This window comes from Monocercomonoides exilis (assembly GCF_001643675.1).
Source record: "Monocercomonoides exilis strain PA203 chromosome Unknown scaffold1-2713096, whole genome shotgun sequence".
Taxonomy (NCBI): Eukaryota; Preaxostyla; order Oxymonadida; family Polymastigidae; genus Monocercomonoides; species Monocercomonoides exilis.
The window spans coordinates 1653064-1671601 of NW_027150546.1; the positions used below are offsets into that span (position 1 = coordinate 1653064).

The window sequence follows — 18538 nt, forward strand, 5'->3', positions numbered from 1 at the left end:
TCCTCGAATTCTTCGCATTTAACAATACTTCAAATGCATTTCATTCTCTTGCTTTTAATCTTTTTCATTGATAAATTTTGAAGCTCGCAATTGTTTCTCCTTTTTTAGTTTTCATACATTTCATCAAAACAGGAAAAAGAGATAATTGCAAAGTTTCATTTTTGTTAATGAATATATGAGTATGAGGAAAAATAATAAAAATAAAACAATAAGCAAACAACTTCAATATAAAATCATTTTCAAAATTTATATATAAAGTGCATATGAGGCAGAATCATAAAATGATCATTTCAAACAAATTCAGTAATTTATTATGGGTGTTATCAATCATTAGTTAATTGTTACAATTAAAAAAGTATCAGTAAGATAATATATATATAAAAAATAGCATTTCTCATGATTTATTGTCTACAATTTTAAAATCAATTTTTTTTGAATAACAATATTTCTAATTTTTTTTTTTCGCTTATTTTTTTTTATGAAAGAGTGAAATTTCCCATTCAAAAATTCGATAATTATTTATTAGAAAAATTTTCACATAATTGAAAGTAATGATATCTACATTTCTCTCTTTCTCTTTCTTTTTCACTTTCTCTTTTTATTTCCTAAAAGCGATATGCAATAGACCTATTTATGATAAAGAAAAAGAAAAGCATCTTTGAAAAAAGATGACTCACTTTAAAAGAAGCAAGTTTGAATTGAGAGCTTCATTGGAAAAAAAAACTTCAATTGAAATAGATTCTCCTTTTTTTTTCAGGCTATTCAACAAGAAAAGTGTGATTCTTTTTTTTTTTTTTATTACATGTTAAAAACTATGATTGAAAGAATTGAAAAAATAGAAACAATAAACAACCCATACAATACAAAACATTTTTCAAAATTACAAAAAAGAAAAAGAAAGAGAAAAAAATTATAATTTTTTTTTTTTAAATTTCATGTCAAAACAAACTTCTCACAAAAGTGAAATTGATAATATTTAATAACAAGACAGTCAATGCAAAGCATATTAATAACATCCTCTTTCAACAAAAAAGTGCTCTAACGCTTTATATTCGTCTTTACAAACAACTGTGCAAAACATTTGAAATAAACTAAAACATTCAACTTCTCAGCTAAACAGATTGTAAAAACTCAATTTATTGCTTTTTCTTTTTCCTTTTTTTTGATATTTCATTTTTCGAATGGCAAAAAATTCAAACATCACAAAAGACATATGTGTACATCATATTTTATTCAGCAGGAGCTTGCACCTCAACCACGTCTGATCCATGTGTCGTGCTTAAAATCAGAACCGAGAACTTTTTGTTGGATAAAGAGGATTTTTTCTTCAGCCTCTGGCCAAGCGGCACGAAGTCCCTCGAGGCCTTTGTGGCTTCATTAACCGACAAGTAATCAAAGCACCCTCTCAAATCTGTGAACCCGTCCTTCACAAACTGCGCTTTTTCTGAGCTTGAGACTGACCCGTCCTTCGTGAACACCTTCACATACACTCCTGGCAGCGGCTTCAAGTTGTCTGCCTGCCGCACAGCCAGCCTTCCTGTTGACTCATACACCTCAATCGACATCTGATGATTGAACCATTTCCCTGTTTGCCTAACATTGCCATACACTGCTTCCACAAACATGTCCTTCGAGCGCATCTCTTCTGGCACAGACACTGTTATCTCCTCCAGCAGCTTGGCCCCTTTTCTTCTGCTGGCTGTATACTCTGGCGCAACAAGTGGCGATGCAACGATTTCGCTCTGAGAAGCAGAAGAAGCTGAAGCCGGAGCAGAAGCAGAAGAAGAAGCAGCGAATGATGCTTTAAGCTCAAATGTCGGCTTAATCACAGAAAATTGCTCGCCAACTTCCTGAACAAACGGATTCAGGCTGAACATCAGCTCCACGTCGACAAAGAAGAACCGCAGCTTCACCTGCTTCAGATGCCCGTTCTTCTGCTTGAGTACAATCTGCCCCCTTTGCGGCTGCACCTCCATCGAAAGTGTCACATCTTTCTTTTCCTTCTCGTTGCCACGTAGTTTGTACTTTTCTGCCTTGCGTTTTTGTCTCATCTCTCTCTCTCTTTCTCCCTCTCCTCCTTCTTCGTCCTTCAGACGACTCGGATCATCTAAAACAACGTCATTTGCTCCGAACTCGTCCTCGTCTTTCAAGTTTGTTCCATCTTTTCCCCTCTTCTTTACTCTTTCATAAAGATCATCAATCTCCCTCAGCTGCAGCCGGAGCTCGTCAAACATCAGCTTCCAGCGTGTGATGGGGCAGTTCTTGTATCTGGCAGCAACCGAGCGTGCAATCTTCAGAGGTGGCACTTCTTCTCCCAAAGCCCACGAATTCGCATGCGGCTTTGAAGGAGTGGAAGAAGAAGAAGAAGAAGAAGAAGAAGAAGAAGAAGAAGATGTAGCTGAAGCCGCCATTGATGCGCGGGTAAAGTCGAAATACGCAGACATGTAGTCATATTGTATCACCATGTCTATTTCCTTGTCCTGCTGGCTGACGTTCCTCTCGCCAGTTGTGCTGACGTTGCTGAGTGAGCTGTTGTCAACGCTGTCTGTTTCAGTTGTGTCTGTCTCTTCGTCTTCCTTGTCTGCAAGCAGCCCTTTCACCCTCTTTCTGATCGTCTCAATGTTTCCGGACTCGATCGAGTCGAACAAGCGCTGCGCTTCTTCTATTCGATCCTGAAGCACCAGATAATACGACAGAATAAGCTTGTCATCGTCAGAAACAGTGACAAATCCACCTGACGGAACAACTTTTTCGTCTCCTTCACTCTTCCCAAGTGGCTCTGGCTTGTCTTTCTCGTTCTCGTCATCTGCATCTTCTGAGTGATAATTCACACAGCAGTTCCCACTCGCCATTTTGTGAGCCAAGAAATCGAGATACTCCAAGTAGTGCTTGTTGAATGTGATGTCAGGAATCTCCAGCTGCCTTCCGCTGCGAATCGATCGTGCATTGATCAGCGGGCGATAGTCAAACACATTCATTTGCCCAAACAGTGTGGGGTCATACGAGAAGATAGCAGAGTTGATGGTGTGGCTCACTGGAATGATCCTGCTCAGCGCGTGGCTGTTGTTCTGCACAGGCGATTCCACACTCTTTTCTCCTCCATTCCACTGCAGGTAATCTCTGATGGCCCAAACTGGCTCTCGGTGCAGCAGCGCATACGACCAGACATCCTTCGAAAACACAAACCGGCTGCGCAGAATGTTGATCACACGCACAAACAGCTCCTTGTCCTTCACGAAGCGCCAGCACATGTCGCTCAGCTTGATCTCCGGTGAAAACAGATCGCCTTCTCCCAGAAACGCACACAGCTCTTCGCCCGACCCGTCCTGCGAGAGATAACTCCACCCTTTCCTTTCTGATGGGCGGATTGTGCAGTCCACTTTCACTTTTGACAGAACTTTGCTTGTGGTTGCCAGCAGCTTCCCGTTTTTGCCCACAACTTGTGCCGGATAGTGAACATACGTGCCTTCGAAGGGGAAGTACAAATAGGATGTCAGCTGGCTGGTGGAGAACGCCTTCACTGTGACAGAGAACGTCTCAGTGATCTTCGTCTTGTTCAAGGCGATGGAGCCCTCGGGTATCTGGACGACGACTTTCAGGCTCTGCTCTTTTATTGTTGGGTTGTTGATGACGACGATTGACTTGTACGCGCGACGAGGATGAAGCGAGCCAATGACACGCTTCGGCACATCCAGCCCACTCGCATCGAATTCAGTTGGGTCGCTCAGATCAACAAAGAACTGCTCAATCATTATGTTCTGGGGGCAGAAGGCCAACGAGGAGGAGGAAGAGGAGGAAGATGATATCGAAATGGATGAAGCAGAAGAGGAAGAAGAAGAAGAAGAGGACGCTGATTGTGGCAGTTGTATGGATGTATTTTGGTTATCTTTCTGAACAATAGGCACAAATATAATTTCTCCCTTTTCATTCCTTTCTGCCTTCTTTGTCACCTGAGAGGTTTCTTTGTACAGAAAAAGAATTGGCGATGTTGGCGTTATAATAACGTTCGTTCCTTCCTTCTGCACAGAATCCCCATCTCGCTCTTCAGAGGCAGAAGAAGAAGAAGAAGCAGATGCAGAAGCAGATGGCTTCAGAGCATGAGCCACATGCTTTTCAAATTCGACTTGCTGTTCAACAGAAGTGAGAGATATGTCAGTCAGAGAGAGCGCAAATGCAGCAGACGCAAAAGTCGTAATACATCCAGTGATGTTCCTGGACAAGAATGGCACTTTACCATGATGGATTCCAGAAGATGCAGAAGAAGAAGAAGAAACAGATCCTTCATCTTCCTCTCCCCACCCGTTGAGCAGATACTCAGCATAATCCGCGTAGAATGCATTCCAGGGGATCAAACTAGCATTTGCATGCTTCACATTGTGATACTGCGCCTCGCGATATTCCTTTGTCGGCTCCACTTGGTGGAAGCGGGGCACGGCTGGCAGCTGCTTCTGGCGAGCATTCACAACATCTGCAGGAAATGGCTGGGGCATTGGCTCGGGCATTGACATGGGCGCAGCTTTAGGCATATATCTGCAGAAATCTTCTTGACCCATGCCATAACTTGCAATTTTCTTCATTGCCTTGTGTCTGGGAGGGGATGGAGAAGCTCTACGCTTTGAAGAAAGACCGCCAAAGAAAGGCATGCTGAACGATAATCCTGCTCCTTTCTTTGGAGAATCCGACCTTGGAGAACTGCCAACTTCATAACATCTTGCCAGCGTTTGATCCAAGTTTGAATTTAACATCTCACTTTGTGATGACAACATTGACCTAAACCGTTCGTTCCTTGTGGGAATGAATATTCCTCCGCCATCTAATTCCTCGTCAGCAGCAGCACACTCCTCTTCTTCATATGCATTTGCTCCACTAATTCCTGGATAGCTATCAAAGACTGTGGGGACATATGAAGCACTCCCCGATGTCGAAGAAGAACTATAAGATGAGTATACACTTGAACTTGAACTTGAACTTGAACTGGAGATTGAGCTTGAGCTTGAGCTTGACTGATTTGTTTTCTTTTCTTCTTTTTCCACATCCTGCTGAAGAAGAGTGTCAAGCTCCTCCTCTTCTTCTTCCACTTCTTTCGTTTCCTCTTTGCCTTTATCTTTGCCTTTTCCTTTCCCCTTCGCTTCTTGCTTGCTTGCCTTGACCTGCAGCCTCTTTTTCTTTGTGTCTTCCAGCTTCTTGCAGACACCCGAAGCCAGCGCAATCTCAAACGCCTTCGTATCTGCCAATAGTCTTCTGTTCGTCTTCGCATTTTTCTTGTCCTTCACTCGCGCAACTTCCAAAAAGGAGCTTTTCAGCACATTTGCATCGTGCTCTGTGATCTCGTTCTGTCGAATTGACTCACACAAACTCCGCTGCAGAATGCTCGCACAGATTCCTGGGCCAATAAGTTCTCGCCCGTCTTCCTCTCTCTCTTTCTCTCTTTCCACCCATCCACTCTTGTCTCTATCTTCTCCTTCTCCTCCTTCTCCTTCTCCGTCTCTGCTGTTCTCCTTCTTTCCCTTCGTTTTCCCCGCTCCTCTGCTTCTGCATCTCCAGATCTGGTAGATCAGCAGTATCTGCTCCAACGCATTCAGCTCCTCAAACCTGCTCGACTCGACGTAGCCGAGAAGCAAAGCAACATCCTGTGTATCCAACAAGAGATAGTCCATCAGTGTCTTCTCCCTCTTGTTCTTCAGCAAGGGAACCACCACACGCTCAAACAGAGCAGGCGACTTCTTCTTCACAAAGAAGAACATCTCGTGACAGGGAAATGCGCCCATGCGGTAGATCTTCTCTTTGTCTGGCAGCCTGCCCCAGTTCGCCACCAGCCCTTCCCACACACGCAGCGACGCGCCGACCTCAGAAAAGCCGGTGTTACTTGCCATCCCTTTCAGAAGCGACAGGAGAGAAGGCAGACTGTCATACATCGCCCACTTCCCTTTCTCCACGTTGTGTACAACTGCTTTGTTTCTGATGCTTTTATCGTAGCTGACTGGCACCAAATTGAGAGGTTTGATGGACTTTGTTCGACTGTCGTTCAGAAGAAGACGGGTGAGCTTGTCAATCTTACTCAGAGGTGAAGAAGACGATTTGGATTTCTCGTCTCCGACTGTCGAATCATCATCGCTGTCTTCTTCTTCCTCATCGCCATCATTCTCGTGCCCTTCTTCTTCATCATCACAATCCTCCTTGCCATTCTCTGCAACCATCATCTTGCTGCGGCTGGAGCTATGCGCAGTTTTCATGATACTTTCTGGTAAAAGCACAAATGCACTCTTCTTCTCCACAACAGACGTGTTCGGGTCAAATGGCTCCATAAATCGGAGGTCGTTCGCGATTTCTGAGCCAATGTCCTCTTCGTCCTCTTCGCCATCGTTGTCACTGTCTCCATCACTCTCACTCTCGCTTTCATTTTCCTCTGTCTTTCCAAGCAGTCTCTCTGCTTTCTTGTTCTTTTTGTTCCTTTTCTCCTCCGCCTTCTTCGCGAGTGTCCCGTCCGTTTTCTCCCTCTCGTAGATCTTCTTCAGCAGCTCCACATCCAGCGCAATCTGCTTCACAACTACACGCTCATCATCAGCCGCCACAATCGTCACCATCCGATGCCCCTTTCCAATCTCCTCTTTTCTCAACACAGCCACTTTCGCACGATACATTTCAGACTCTCTGCGCATACGCTCCAGTTCTGAACCATCACCATCACCAGTATCAGCGCCACAAAAGCTCCCTTCTTCCACAATGTCCACTGGCTTCCTGTTCAGCACAATCTTCGGCTTCCTCGCCAGAAAGTCCAAGTTGTTTGCATTTCCTCCACCCGCTGCATCACCACGATATGCGTCCCATTCGACTTCTGCCACTTTCCCTGTCTCCTTCCCGCTGTAGCCACACGGATCTAACCTAATCAGCTTTTCCAGCTCTCCGTCTTCTGCGTCTGCAGTGCTGCTCTGCATCGATTCGTCTGCAATCAGGCGCAGCTGCTTCTTCTCTGTCACCCGTGTCATCACTGGGTGCATCACCATCGACGGCGGGTAGAGCGAGTTGCCCAGCCGCGGCAGCGCCAGCTTGCGGTTCAGCACATACAGCTGCTCGGTGCCCATCACTTTGTTCGACACAAACTCGCTTTTCTTCGCACCGCGGAACAAGACGACTTTTGGCTGCGCACTGGTGAATGTGTTGAGAGTGGTCGCTGCATCCAGAAACGGACAGAAGCAGTTGCAGAAGAAGTGTACACGTGTCAAGGATGTGCAGCCAACGATGGTGGCAACGATGTCTCCATTTTCGTTGTGCGTGACGGTGCTGATGTTGAGAATAGGACGAGGACTCAAAACACCCAGGCGCTTTGCTCCGGTGATGAGATAGCCTATTTGCTGAGGGGATGATGGAAGTGAAGAAGAAGAAGAAGAAGAAGAGGAGGAGGAGGATGATGATGAGGAGCATGAAGAAGAAGAAGCAGAAGCTGAATCAGCTCCAGATGATTCATCGTATCCTGAAATGATTGACACGCGCATCTCCTTGTCTGTCTTCCAGTTGTACAGAAGATAGTCTCCACCAACCAGATTCCCCGACAGCATCACAATGTCGTTGCCCACCATGATGTCACTTGTGCAGTCCTTTTGTGGATAATACCTGTCATTCAGCAGCAAAAGGCGGATGTATTCTCCATTCTGCTCTGAGACACCCGGCCACGACACAAGCAGCTGCTGCCCCTTCAGCCCGACTGCTACACGGTGCACGTTCTCTGCATCGTCTGTGCTGCATGCTCTTCTGTTCATGTCGATGTTGAAGTGAAGCGTGCGGGTGTCCAGCCCATGCCCACTGGCAGTGGTGATGTTCACTTCAGACACATCCTCCAACTCTCCCAGAGTGATCTCCCCTTTTTCATCGCTCATCAGCCTCACCCCATCTTTGGTGAACGTGTTCGATCTTTTCATAGCTCTGAAGAAGAACTGGCACGAACACATCTGATTCGGAACAGGCTCCCCTGTCAGCCCATACAGCGACACCACAAATCCTCTTTTAAGGTCGTGGCGGATCGAACCGCTGACAATGTTGTTTGTGCTTCCTGCGCTTTCCACAACAACATGCCGCTTCGAAGACACTGTCACAACTCTCTCCAAATCAGAGGCAATGCGAATTTTCCCTTCAACAAGCACATCCAGCGATCTCAGCCCTTCACTCGACACGTGGTAGTCCACAACAGAGTCAGCTGTGTCGCTAAAGGTAACCTCTCCTGCATGAGTGGTGATGGGAATGTTCTGCCTGTCGAACGACGTGAATGTCACAGCCACGTTCTCCACCAAAGTGACTGATGCGCTCACACCATTGCATTTCAGCGACGGATGAAGCAGCACTTTCGTTGTGCTGTTTGGTGTCAATGCTTCTCTGTCCACATAAACACCCACCTCAAACTGGTACTCTTCTCTCCGGTGCACAAACGGCCACCGCACGCAGAACGGGATTGGGCGGCAGCCGTCGCTCAGAAGAATCGTCTTCCGAACACCATTGCCGTCTGACCCGTTGTTCTGCACGCTCTCTGTCGTGTACGGAATGAGGATTTCTCCTTCCTGAAGCAGATTGTTTTTCTTCTCGGCTGGCTCTTTGCTTTGAGATTCGCTAACTTCTGAACTTTCATCCTCTTTCTCTTCTTTGTCCCCCACAAGCACAGGCGTTGATGGCTTCATTGGAGTTTCTGTTTCTTCTGCTTTCTCTTCCATCAGATTCCCCTCGGAACCTTCATGTTCTGCATCACTTGTGCTTTCGCAAAGTGCACCTCCATGCATTCTTTTGTACTCCTTCGCATTCTCTGCTTCTTCTTCCGCTTCGCTCAGCCCTCCGTATTTTTTCCCATCAACCCAAACACAACCTCGTCCATTTGTAATCAGCCTGTTCTTCTCGTCCAGCACACACACTGCATGTCCTTCCACAGTGCAGCGACTGACAAGCCGAAGACTTCCCTTCCGAATGAGAGCACGCGACGCCTGCCCTCCTCCACACAGCATCACCATAAACACACCCCTCTTCCCTGTCATCCAATCCAGTGGGATCACCAGCTCCTTCCGCATACCTGCATTGCCCACGGGCCCTTCCAGCTCTTCTTCGACAACAGGCGAGAGGCCGTCGAGGTCGATGTCTGTCCCAATCTCCTTGTCCTCCATCGTGTAGCACGCATACGTGTTCAACTCATACAGCCGCATCTGCACTTTCTCGATGTTCTTCACACGCACGCGCAGCTCCACTGCATCTTCCGCTGCGAAGGTCGTTTTGTTCGTCTCGACAATGTCGAGTTCAGTGCGCTGGCGCACCGTCTCCATAAACCCTGCCTCAGAAGTGCTCATGTTCATCTCCTCGATGCCCTTCACATCACCTTTCAGCAGCATCGCCTCCAGCACACGCTTCCGCAGTTCTTCTTCTGATATGTAATCAGAAAAGACTTTGCTGTCTTCACCGTTCATAATGAAGTGCGTCAAGTAGTCGCGGACAAGATCATTCGAATCGAACACCTCTTTCTGCACACAGCGGATAACGTAATTATTCCTCGAAATTCTCTCTGGCAATCTTGATGATCCCTGTAAGCTCTTTTGGAAACCTGTTTGAATGTATAAGTCACTTTGGGGAATTTCAATGTATTTAATAAACTTCTCCTTTGATGGAGCTCCCCGCTTCCAGTCGAACAGCAAGCACATCCCCATCAGAGCAATCTTTGTCTGGTTGTTGAATGAAGTCAATCTCTGAGACAGCTCCCAAAGTTTTTCGTAATACTCTTCCTGCGCCTTCTGATCGTTTTCAAACAGAATTTCACTTGTGGGTCTCATTGCTTCAACCAATGCTTCCACAAAAGAGTTTTCTTTCAAAACTTCACTATGTCGTCTCTCGATTTCTTCCAATTGATCAAGGGTAAGTTTCTTTGTAATGTCTGAAAATCGTCCATTCAAGCTCAAAAATGAATCAACAATATCTACAGTCTTTGGATGGGAGCAATTTGGCATTATAGATAACATTTTTAACAATTCTGTTTTTGATTGTTTCATAGACATAATGTCCCAAAGGCCTTCAGAAGTAATATAAGAAAAAAACGTGTTTGAATTCATGAATTGCTTGCAATTTGCTTTGAAAGAAACAATTTCCTGTTCAAGAAAAGTCGGCGGCTTATCCTTTGTTTCAAGTGCAAACGTGGTACCAATGGTATTTCTCGTATGAGTGAAGCTCATCTTTAAAATATCATCTCTTAAATAATCAACCACTTTTTCCTTTGCTTTTTCATCGTATGATGTAAAACTCAACAAATGTCGTCGAAGTGTCATTACTTGATAATTTCCAAACTCTGCAGATGTTTGATTTCGCAATTGCTTGAGAAGTTCCTTCTCTGTTTGAGTTTCAGCATCTGGGCTTTTAATCTGCTCATTCAAAATGCTGTAATAAAAATAGTCCTGTGAAAGAGGAGTGAGTTGCTTAATCGCATTAATTCGCTGCTCTTCATTTGTTGCAAACACAAATGATTCCAGAAAACGAGTTTTTGCAGTATCAGACATGCTCAAAATCGTTCTCAATTCGATCAATCCCATACTATAAAACATGAAAACATAAATTTGGTATAAATCCATTATTATTTTTATTCAAATATTTTTTAAAAAAAATATAAAAATAAAATTAATTATTTTAGAATTGCTTGTGTTGTATCCACTTGCACCGATTCCTTCCCTTCAACACCTATCACAGGAGAAATAATGCACACTCCATCATCAAAAGTCGTTGCAGGAGGAAGATCATCTGGTATGGATGTTGGCACAGTTAGTGGGCTTTCAGACGAAGCAGAAAACATTACTTGATTTTTTTGAAATTCCTTTCTTGCGTCTTCGGACGCGTAATCAAGTGTGAATGTAACTAAAGCAATTTAAAATTTCATTTGAACGTTCACAAATAAAAAATGAAATTAAAAAAAAAAATAAAAAAAATAAAAAAAATATAAAAATATAAAAATATAAAAATATAAAAATATAAAAATATAAAAATATAAAAATAAAAAATAAAAAATAAAAAATAAAAAATAAAAAATAAAAAATAAAAAATAAAAAATAAAAAATAAAAAATAAAAAATAAAAAATAAAAAATAAAAAATAAAAAATAAAAAATAAAAAATAAAAAATAAAAAATAAAAAATAAAACGAAATTTCCAAACACAATAAAATTATAACGAACTGCTTCATAAAAAAACTCAAAATCGCTCAAAACACACCATCAACATTTACAGCAGGTGCCAAAGGAGCGGGCGCCCTTACCTGAAATGAACGCATGCCATGTGTCATAACACAGAATTTATTCCTACCATTTGCTTGAGTTGAAAACAAAATCTTTAGAAAATGTTCCGTTGCTGTAAAAATTTCAGCCATTTGCAATAATTTCAAAAATTGTGAAATATAACTGTTGCTTTCAAAAAAGAAGAAAATGCAAAACCTGGAATTCCAATTGATAAAATAACTTCTCCTTCTGTACCATCTTGTCCCATGACTTGCATAACTTTTTGGAGAAAACGTTAATATTGAGCTTAAAATACAAAGACATTCAAAACCTTGGAAAATTGCTTCAGTAGATCGTGGCATCACAGGGTTAATAAAGCCCACAAGTGCCCCCTTTTCAATTGTTACTCCTGTCCCCTCCAGTGGACGAATAAACTTTGAAAAAGAAAAGAAAAGTAAGAATTTCACATGACAATTGAATGACAAAAAATAAAAATGAATCACACTTCATCCGTGTTATTATGAATTCTAAATATAACGTTTGACATTTTCAAAAGAGGAGAAGAGCTGAGCAAAAACTTTGCGTACAAAAGGCTCGATTTTCAAATCATTAGTAAAAATAGTTTTTAAATGGGATGCTTCTGAAAAGAGTAATTATAAAATAACTGGATGATCAAAAAATTTGTTTAACAATTATAGAAGCTTAGCGTTTAGTCACAAGAAAGGGCAAAAAAAAGTTTCTTGAGCGAAATGAAAGAATAAGAAAAATAGTTCAAAAAACATCGAAACAACAATAATCGAAAACTCGAAATGCCTCCAAAACTATTTGTTAATTTCACCTTGGAAAATAATAAACTTTAAGTCAACAAACCAGCAAGATGCAAAATTATTTAGGTTCAAAAAAAATTTTAAAAAAACATCATAATTGAGAGGCATCCAAAAAATAAAAAAATAAAAGATAATAAACTACAAAATCGGTTGAAAACTTCTGTTTTTCCATCAGAAATATTTGTTGGAAGAAGAAAGTCATCACAAAAAGAAGGAAAAGTAATTAATTTTTTTGAATTTATCTTTATTTGACTGCAAAAAAAAAAAGGGATGACTGTTAATTCTTTGGTGCTTCCTCAATGAGGCATAACTGGTGGTGACATTCGGCTCAGAGAATTCTATCAAAATACAAAAAAAAAAAAAAAAAAAAAAAAAAAAAAAAAAAAAAAAAAAAAAAAATGAGAATAGAAAGAATAAATGACAATAAAAGTTATAAAAAAAAAATAAATATTAAAAAAGAGAATCAATTGTTAAATAAATAAATAAATAAATAAATAAAATAATAAAAAAATATAAAAAATCAAATTCATTTCCACGCATATTTATATGATGATTAACAAATAAAAGCATTTCAACATTTTCATTTCAATCAAAAATTTTCATTCATTTTTGAAAAATAAAAAATAAAAAATGATCAACATATTAATCTGTATCACAATTTCATATAAAATCCATAGAAGACTCTTCAGTCACAATCATACTGATGATACACGATGGAATCCCTTTGGCAATGGCTGATTGCTTCCTGCATTCAGACGCCGATTGGCTTCGCTATCAGAAGAAGAGGGAGAAGAAGAAGATGATGAAGAAGAAGGAGAAGAGGAAGAGGAAGAAGAAGATGTTGTTGCTGATGATGATGAAGGAGGACGAGGAGGTCTTTGAGAAGGAGAAGAAGAACCAGATGACTTATAAGAAGAAGAAGAAGAATAACTCCCTGAATTCTTTCTCTCACCTCCTCTTCCACTTCCTCCTCCTCTGGAAGGCGATTGTGCACGCGTATACACCTGTGCATTAGCAGCAGCTGATTGCGAGCGATAGAGCGAAGGAAAAGCAACAGGTTTTATTCCCACAAGAAGAGCTTCGCTTTCTGCATCCAACGAAGAAGCTGTGAGTGGAGGAGATAGACCGCCTGTGGAGGAGTGAGAGGATGAGAGAGTGGAAGAGAGAGAAGAAAGAGAAGGGCTTTTGGAAAGAGAAGAAGAAGAGGAGGAAGAAGAAGAGGATGAGGAAGAAGAAGAAGTTCTTCTTCTTCCAGGTGATGTTATTGAATTCTTTCTGTTTGAACTTAAATTAGCATTGTTTGTCTTATTATTATTATTGCTAATGCTGCTTTTTCTCTCTCTTTCAGCTGAAATTGATCTAACTGAGCTTCTTCTCATTGAAGAAGAAGCGGAGAAGGAAGAAGAAGAAGAAGAAGAAGTTGGCGTTGCTCTTTCTCTTTCTCTTCCTCTCTCTCTTGATGCAACACTCGAAGCAGAAGAAGGACGAGAAAGAGAAGATTTATTAGAAGAAGAAGAAGAAGAAGAGGAAGAAGAAGAATTAAGGTTGGCATAAGATGTATTAGGTGATTGATGGGGTGTTGGTGTTCTTGCCAGAGGAGCAAAAGAAGAAGAAGAGGAAGAGGAAGAGGAAGAAGAAGTTAAGCTATTTCTTCTTGGAGATTGACTTCTTTGTGGATAATTACTTGATTTATATGAAGAAGAAGAAGAAGAAGAAGAAGATGATGATGATGATTTTTCATTCTTCTTCATCATCTTTTGTTTGTTTTCTCTCTCTCTTGTCATCTTCTGCTCATCCAATATAAGCGCTCTTAGTTCAGATGGCATATCCGAATCTTCATTCATTTCTTTCTCTTTCTCTTTCTCTTCTTCTTCTCTTCTTTCTTCTTTCTCGTTGTTTTTCTTGTTATTTGAAGAAGAAGAAGAAGAAGAAGAAGAAGAAGAAGAACTTCCATATCTTGAAGCAGAAGCCGATCTCTTTTTGAGAGAAGGCGAATGAAGCAACGAATATGACCCGCTCTTCCTCAAACTCGGCTCTTTCATCAAAATTCTGTTGATTTCTTCGTTTTCTCCTTCTCTGACTCTCAAATCTTTGTTATTATTATTATTATTAATCTCTTTGTTCCTCTTTTCCCCTCCTTCTCCTTCTCTTTCTCCTTCTCTTTCTCCTTCTCTTCCTCTCTTAAACGAAGGAGGAAGAGGAATCGTATGTGGTTTGAACGTGCATCCTTCTAAATCAATGTCCTTTGTCTCGTTTTGCCTCTGTTTTCGCCATTCTTCTCTTTGTTCGATGAAATCTCTGCCCTTTCGGTAGAGATAGTCAGGAGAAGGAGAACGGGAATGAGAGCGAGAACGAAGAGAAGAAGAAGAAGAAGAAGAAGAAGAAGAAGAAGAAGAAGAAGAAGAAGAAGAAGAAGAAGAAGAAGAAGAGGAGGAGGAGGAGGAGGAGGAGGAAGAAGAAGGGAAAGAAGGAGAAGAAGAACGAAGGGAGTTTAAAGAAGGAGAAGGAGAACGACGAGAAGAAGAAGAAGAAGAAGATGATGATGATGATGAAGGAGTATGAAATTCATAAGAAGACATATTTTTGGGTGTTGGATGAGAAAGAGGAACACGAGAAGAAGAAGAAGAAGAATTATGTTTCATTGAAGAATTAAATGAAGAATCTAAAGAAGAACGTGAAGAATAACTAGAAGCAGAAGAAGGACGTGAAAGTCGTTTGCGATTGGAAGAAGAAGAAGAAGAGGAGGAGGAAGAAGAAGAATATGAAGGTGTAATCATCTTTCCAACAGTATCACACAAACGAGAAATATGACGAGAAGAAGAAGAAGAAGAAGAAGCAGAAGAAGAAGATGATGAAGAAGATGATGAATTTGTAGCAAAAGAAGGAGAAACAGGGCGAGTAAGCTTCAATCCGTACTTTTCTCTTCTTTTTGCAGCAGCAACAGAAGAAGAAGAAGAAGAAGAAGAACTATCAAAGTTGTTTGAGGTTCGATTTATTCTTCCTGCTGAAAGAGATCTAACAGGTGTTCTTTGAGAAGAAGAAGAAGAAGCGCTAATACTTCGGCTTCTTTCTCTTCCTCTTTCGTTTTCTCTTTCTCTTTCTCTTCCTCTTCCTCTTTTACTGTCATCATTATGATAAGAAGGCACTCCAAATTTTCCTGTTGTTTTTCCCTGGCTTTTATTTGAGCTCAAAGAAATTGGCTTTTTCTGATTAAAATTTGAAGAAGAAGAAGAAGTTTTTTTATCTTTTTTTCCTTCTTCTTCATCATCGTCTTTCTCTATCTCTGCTAGTCTGCGTGTGATGTCCTTCTCAAAATCTGAGTCTTCTGATTCTTCTCTTTCTCCTTCGTTTTCTCTTTTCTCTTTATTCTTTTTCTCTTTTCCTTCTTCTTCCTTCTTTTCCTTTTTTTCTTCATCGTTTTCTTCTTCTTCTTCTTCTTCTTCTTCTTCCTTCTCTTCATCCCATTTCCCATGCACTGTGGTTGTAGACGACGCATTCTTCAATGCAGGCGCAGACAAATCAAACGGAACAGGAGAAGTTAAACGAAAAGAAGAAGAAGAAGAAGAAGAAGAATTAAAAGAAGAAGAAGAAGAGGAAGAGGAGGAAGAAGATGAAGGAGTCAAACACAAAGAAATAGAAAGCGATCCATTGTTCATTTCTTCTTCTCCTTCTTCTTCTTTTTTATTCACATTTTTATTTCTATGTGAAGTTTTGCCTGCAAATGAAGAAGAAGAAGAAGAAGAAGAAGAGCCAAAGGAAGGAGAAAAAGGGAGTTTGGGAGAAGGCACACAAGAAGCATGAGAGTGTCTGGAAGGAGAATGAGGTGAAGCCGCAACAATAGACTGGGCGAGCAGTGAGGAAGAAGGGAGCGATGGAAAAGTTTTGATTTTGGTGAATTCTGTGGGGTGGGTGGGGCGATAGAGAGAAGATGAAGGAGAAGAAGAGGAGGAAGAAGAGGAAGAAGAGGAAGTAGAAGACAAAGAAGAAGAAGCAGAAGGGCTGAGAACATACGAAGAAGTTAAGGAAAGAGGAGAAGTTGGAGGCAGCGAAACAGAAAGAGAAGAAGGGGTTTGAACAGGCTGAGGCGAAAGGGGGATTTTTGGGATGGAAAAAGGAGGGTTTCCTAAGCGCTGTTTGGGAGAAGAGAGGAAGTTGTTCTTCTCAAAGAGAGGGCGGCCGCCGATGAAGGTGGTGTGGAAGGTGCAGCTCTGAGGGAAAAAAAATGAGAGAGAGAGAGAGAGAGATAGATAGATAGAAAGATAGATAGATAGATAGATAGATAGATAGATAAATAAATAAATAGATAAATAGATAAATAGATAGATAAATAGATAGATAAATAGATAGATAAATAGATAGATAAATAGATAGATAGATAGATAGAGAGAGAGAGAGAGAGAGAGAGAGAAAGAAAGAAAGAAAGAAAGAAAGAAAGAAAGAAAGAAAGAAAGAAAGAGAAAGAGAAATAATAAAAAGAGAAGAGAGAAAGAAATATATAAATAAAGATTTATATGGAAAAAAAAATGAAAAATGTTGAAAAATAAATAAAGTTAAGATTTGTTTATGATTTCACAATAAATTGAATATCACCCAAAAATAAAAGAAAAATAAAAGAAAAAATAGAAAATATTTAAAAATACACATAGACAAAATTCATTTTCATAACAAACCGCCAAATAAACCAACTCCTTTTCCTCTTCGTCTAGGTCATCCCACACAATCATATCTGCCTCTTCTCCTTCTTCTCCTTCCTCCGCAAACTCCGCTCGTGACTTCGAAATATTCCGCGTCTCGCCCGTTTTCCCTTTCTTCCCATTAGAAATGCTGCTGTTTTGTGTCATTTTCATCCCTCCATTCTTCATTCTCTCCATCTCTCTTCTTTTTCTCTCCTTCGCTCTTCTTGCCGCTATATTCGTCCTCACAAAGTCATAAAACAACCTTTCATTCGCTGATACCCCTCCATTTTCTCCTCCTCTTTCTCCTCCTCCTCCCTCTTTCTCTTTCCCTTTTCCCTTGACTGTCCTTCTGAACCCTTCCTCAATCGCCTTCAGCGCCTTTTCCCGCTTCTTCTGCCGCTCTTCCTCTTGCTCTTTGCCCAGACGCTTCAGGCGATCTTCAATTAGCTCATTCTAATTGTGAATATACGTGTGTGTTCGGTGGAATATATATATATATATATATATATATATATAAAAAAAAAAAAAAAAAAAAAAAAAAAAAAAACGAATTAAATAAAATAATAACAGAAATATAAAATAGTGTTTTTTCATAATAGAAAAAAAAAATTTTTTTTTTTAAGGAAATAAGCAGATGCTTCATGAAATAATTCGTTCTGGTTAAAAACTTTTCTCCCAATGGTTCATACAAAATGCACAAAAATTTAACAGAACCGCACAATTTCTCATATTGTCCAGTCATTCAAACCTTTCTCCCTGATGCAAGCATTTTTGTTTCTTCTCCAAGCTGTGGGGCAAACGGGAGAGCCTCTTTCATTTTCTCTTCTTCTTCTTTTTTCAGTCGCTCTTTCTCTTCCAAATGCTCCTTGTCCCATTGGACAAGCATTTCATATGATCTTCTCAAAGATGCTGATTTTGGACTGATTTCCGGTCGAGATCGATATTTTTGACTCTCCTTTGCTTCTTTATCCTCCTCTAAAGCCGTTAATTCCTTTTTGCGCTGAATCAGAAAGCGCTTATTGCGCTCTTCAAATGTTTCATTTGGATCAATAAAATTGAGTGACTTTGGATTAAGTTCTGGTCTATCTTTCAGTTCATTGGTTTCTTTCTCTTGTAATTCCTGCATCATTTTCTCCTTTAATTCTTGAGCCTCTTTTCCAGCTTTTAAAAGACGATCATACACAGGTTCATTTGATTTACGATTGTGAGACTCTTGATTAATTTGAGGAGAAAACAAGCATTCTGCAGGTGCATATGGTGAAGAAAAAGATTCGCTGTATGGAGATTTTGTAACGCGAAAAGGTTTATAGTATGAAGGAAATGTGGTCTTCGTTATTTTTGATTCTAAAGAATCGTTTAAAGAATAGCTTGTTTGATCCATTGAAGAATCTTGTTGAAGCTGTATTTCGTTATCCGTATTTTCCTTCGGGCTTTCTTCGTTGTTGAGATTGCTTTGTATCTCTTCCTGACTGTGTGACGAATTCTTTTCCTGCTGTGATTCTTCACGCTCTTGAGCAATTGTTGGAATTGGATTTTCTGCATTTCGAGAAGGTTGTATCGGATATTTTCCTTGTGAAGAGTAAAAGAAATTGTCTGTTGGCTTTGTCCTGTCTTCCTCTTTCGATTCACTGATAGTTGATGATTCGCTCTTTAATTGTGCTTGTTCGTCTAAATTTTGTTTCTCATTCTCTTGCATATTTATTACTGGTTCTGACTGTGAAGTATTTTGGCTGGAACAAGGCTCATTTTCGATTACAGCCTCAGTTTCTTTTTCTGTCATTTTGATCAACAACATATAATATTTCAATGAAGTTT

At 40.5% G+C, this 18538-nt stretch overlaps 2 protein-coding genes across 2 annotated transcripts; both read right to left on the minus strand.

Annotated features, from left to right (window-relative positions):
- Positions 1–779: 779 nt before the first annotated feature.
- On the minus strand, positions 780–11767 carry MONOS_8660 (uncharacterized protein; the record flags this gene model as incomplete). The annotated part of the gene is made up of 6 exons (XM_067879089.1): positions 780–10548; positions 10716–10866; positions 11219–11353; positions 11437–11499; positions 11552–11654; positions 11726–11767. 6 exons carry the CDS (start codon positions 11765–11767, stop codon positions 1230–1232), a joined length of 9813 nt encoding a protein of 3270 aa, XP_067736435.1. The 3' UTR covers positions 780–1229.
- A 133-nt stretch (positions 11768–11900) lies between these two features.
- Positions 11901–18419, minus strand: MONOS_8659 (uncharacterized protein; the record flags this gene model as incomplete). Its single annotated transcript, XM_067879087.1, has 4 exons — positions 11901–12385; positions 12749–16255; positions 16718–17176; positions 17472–18419. The coding sequence occupies 4 exons, from the start codon at positions 18417–18419 to the stop codon at positions 12344–12346; spliced, it is 4956 nt and encodes a 1651-aa protein (XP_067736436.1). The 3' UTR covers positions 11901–12343.
- Positions 18420–18538: the final 119 nt, after the last annotated feature.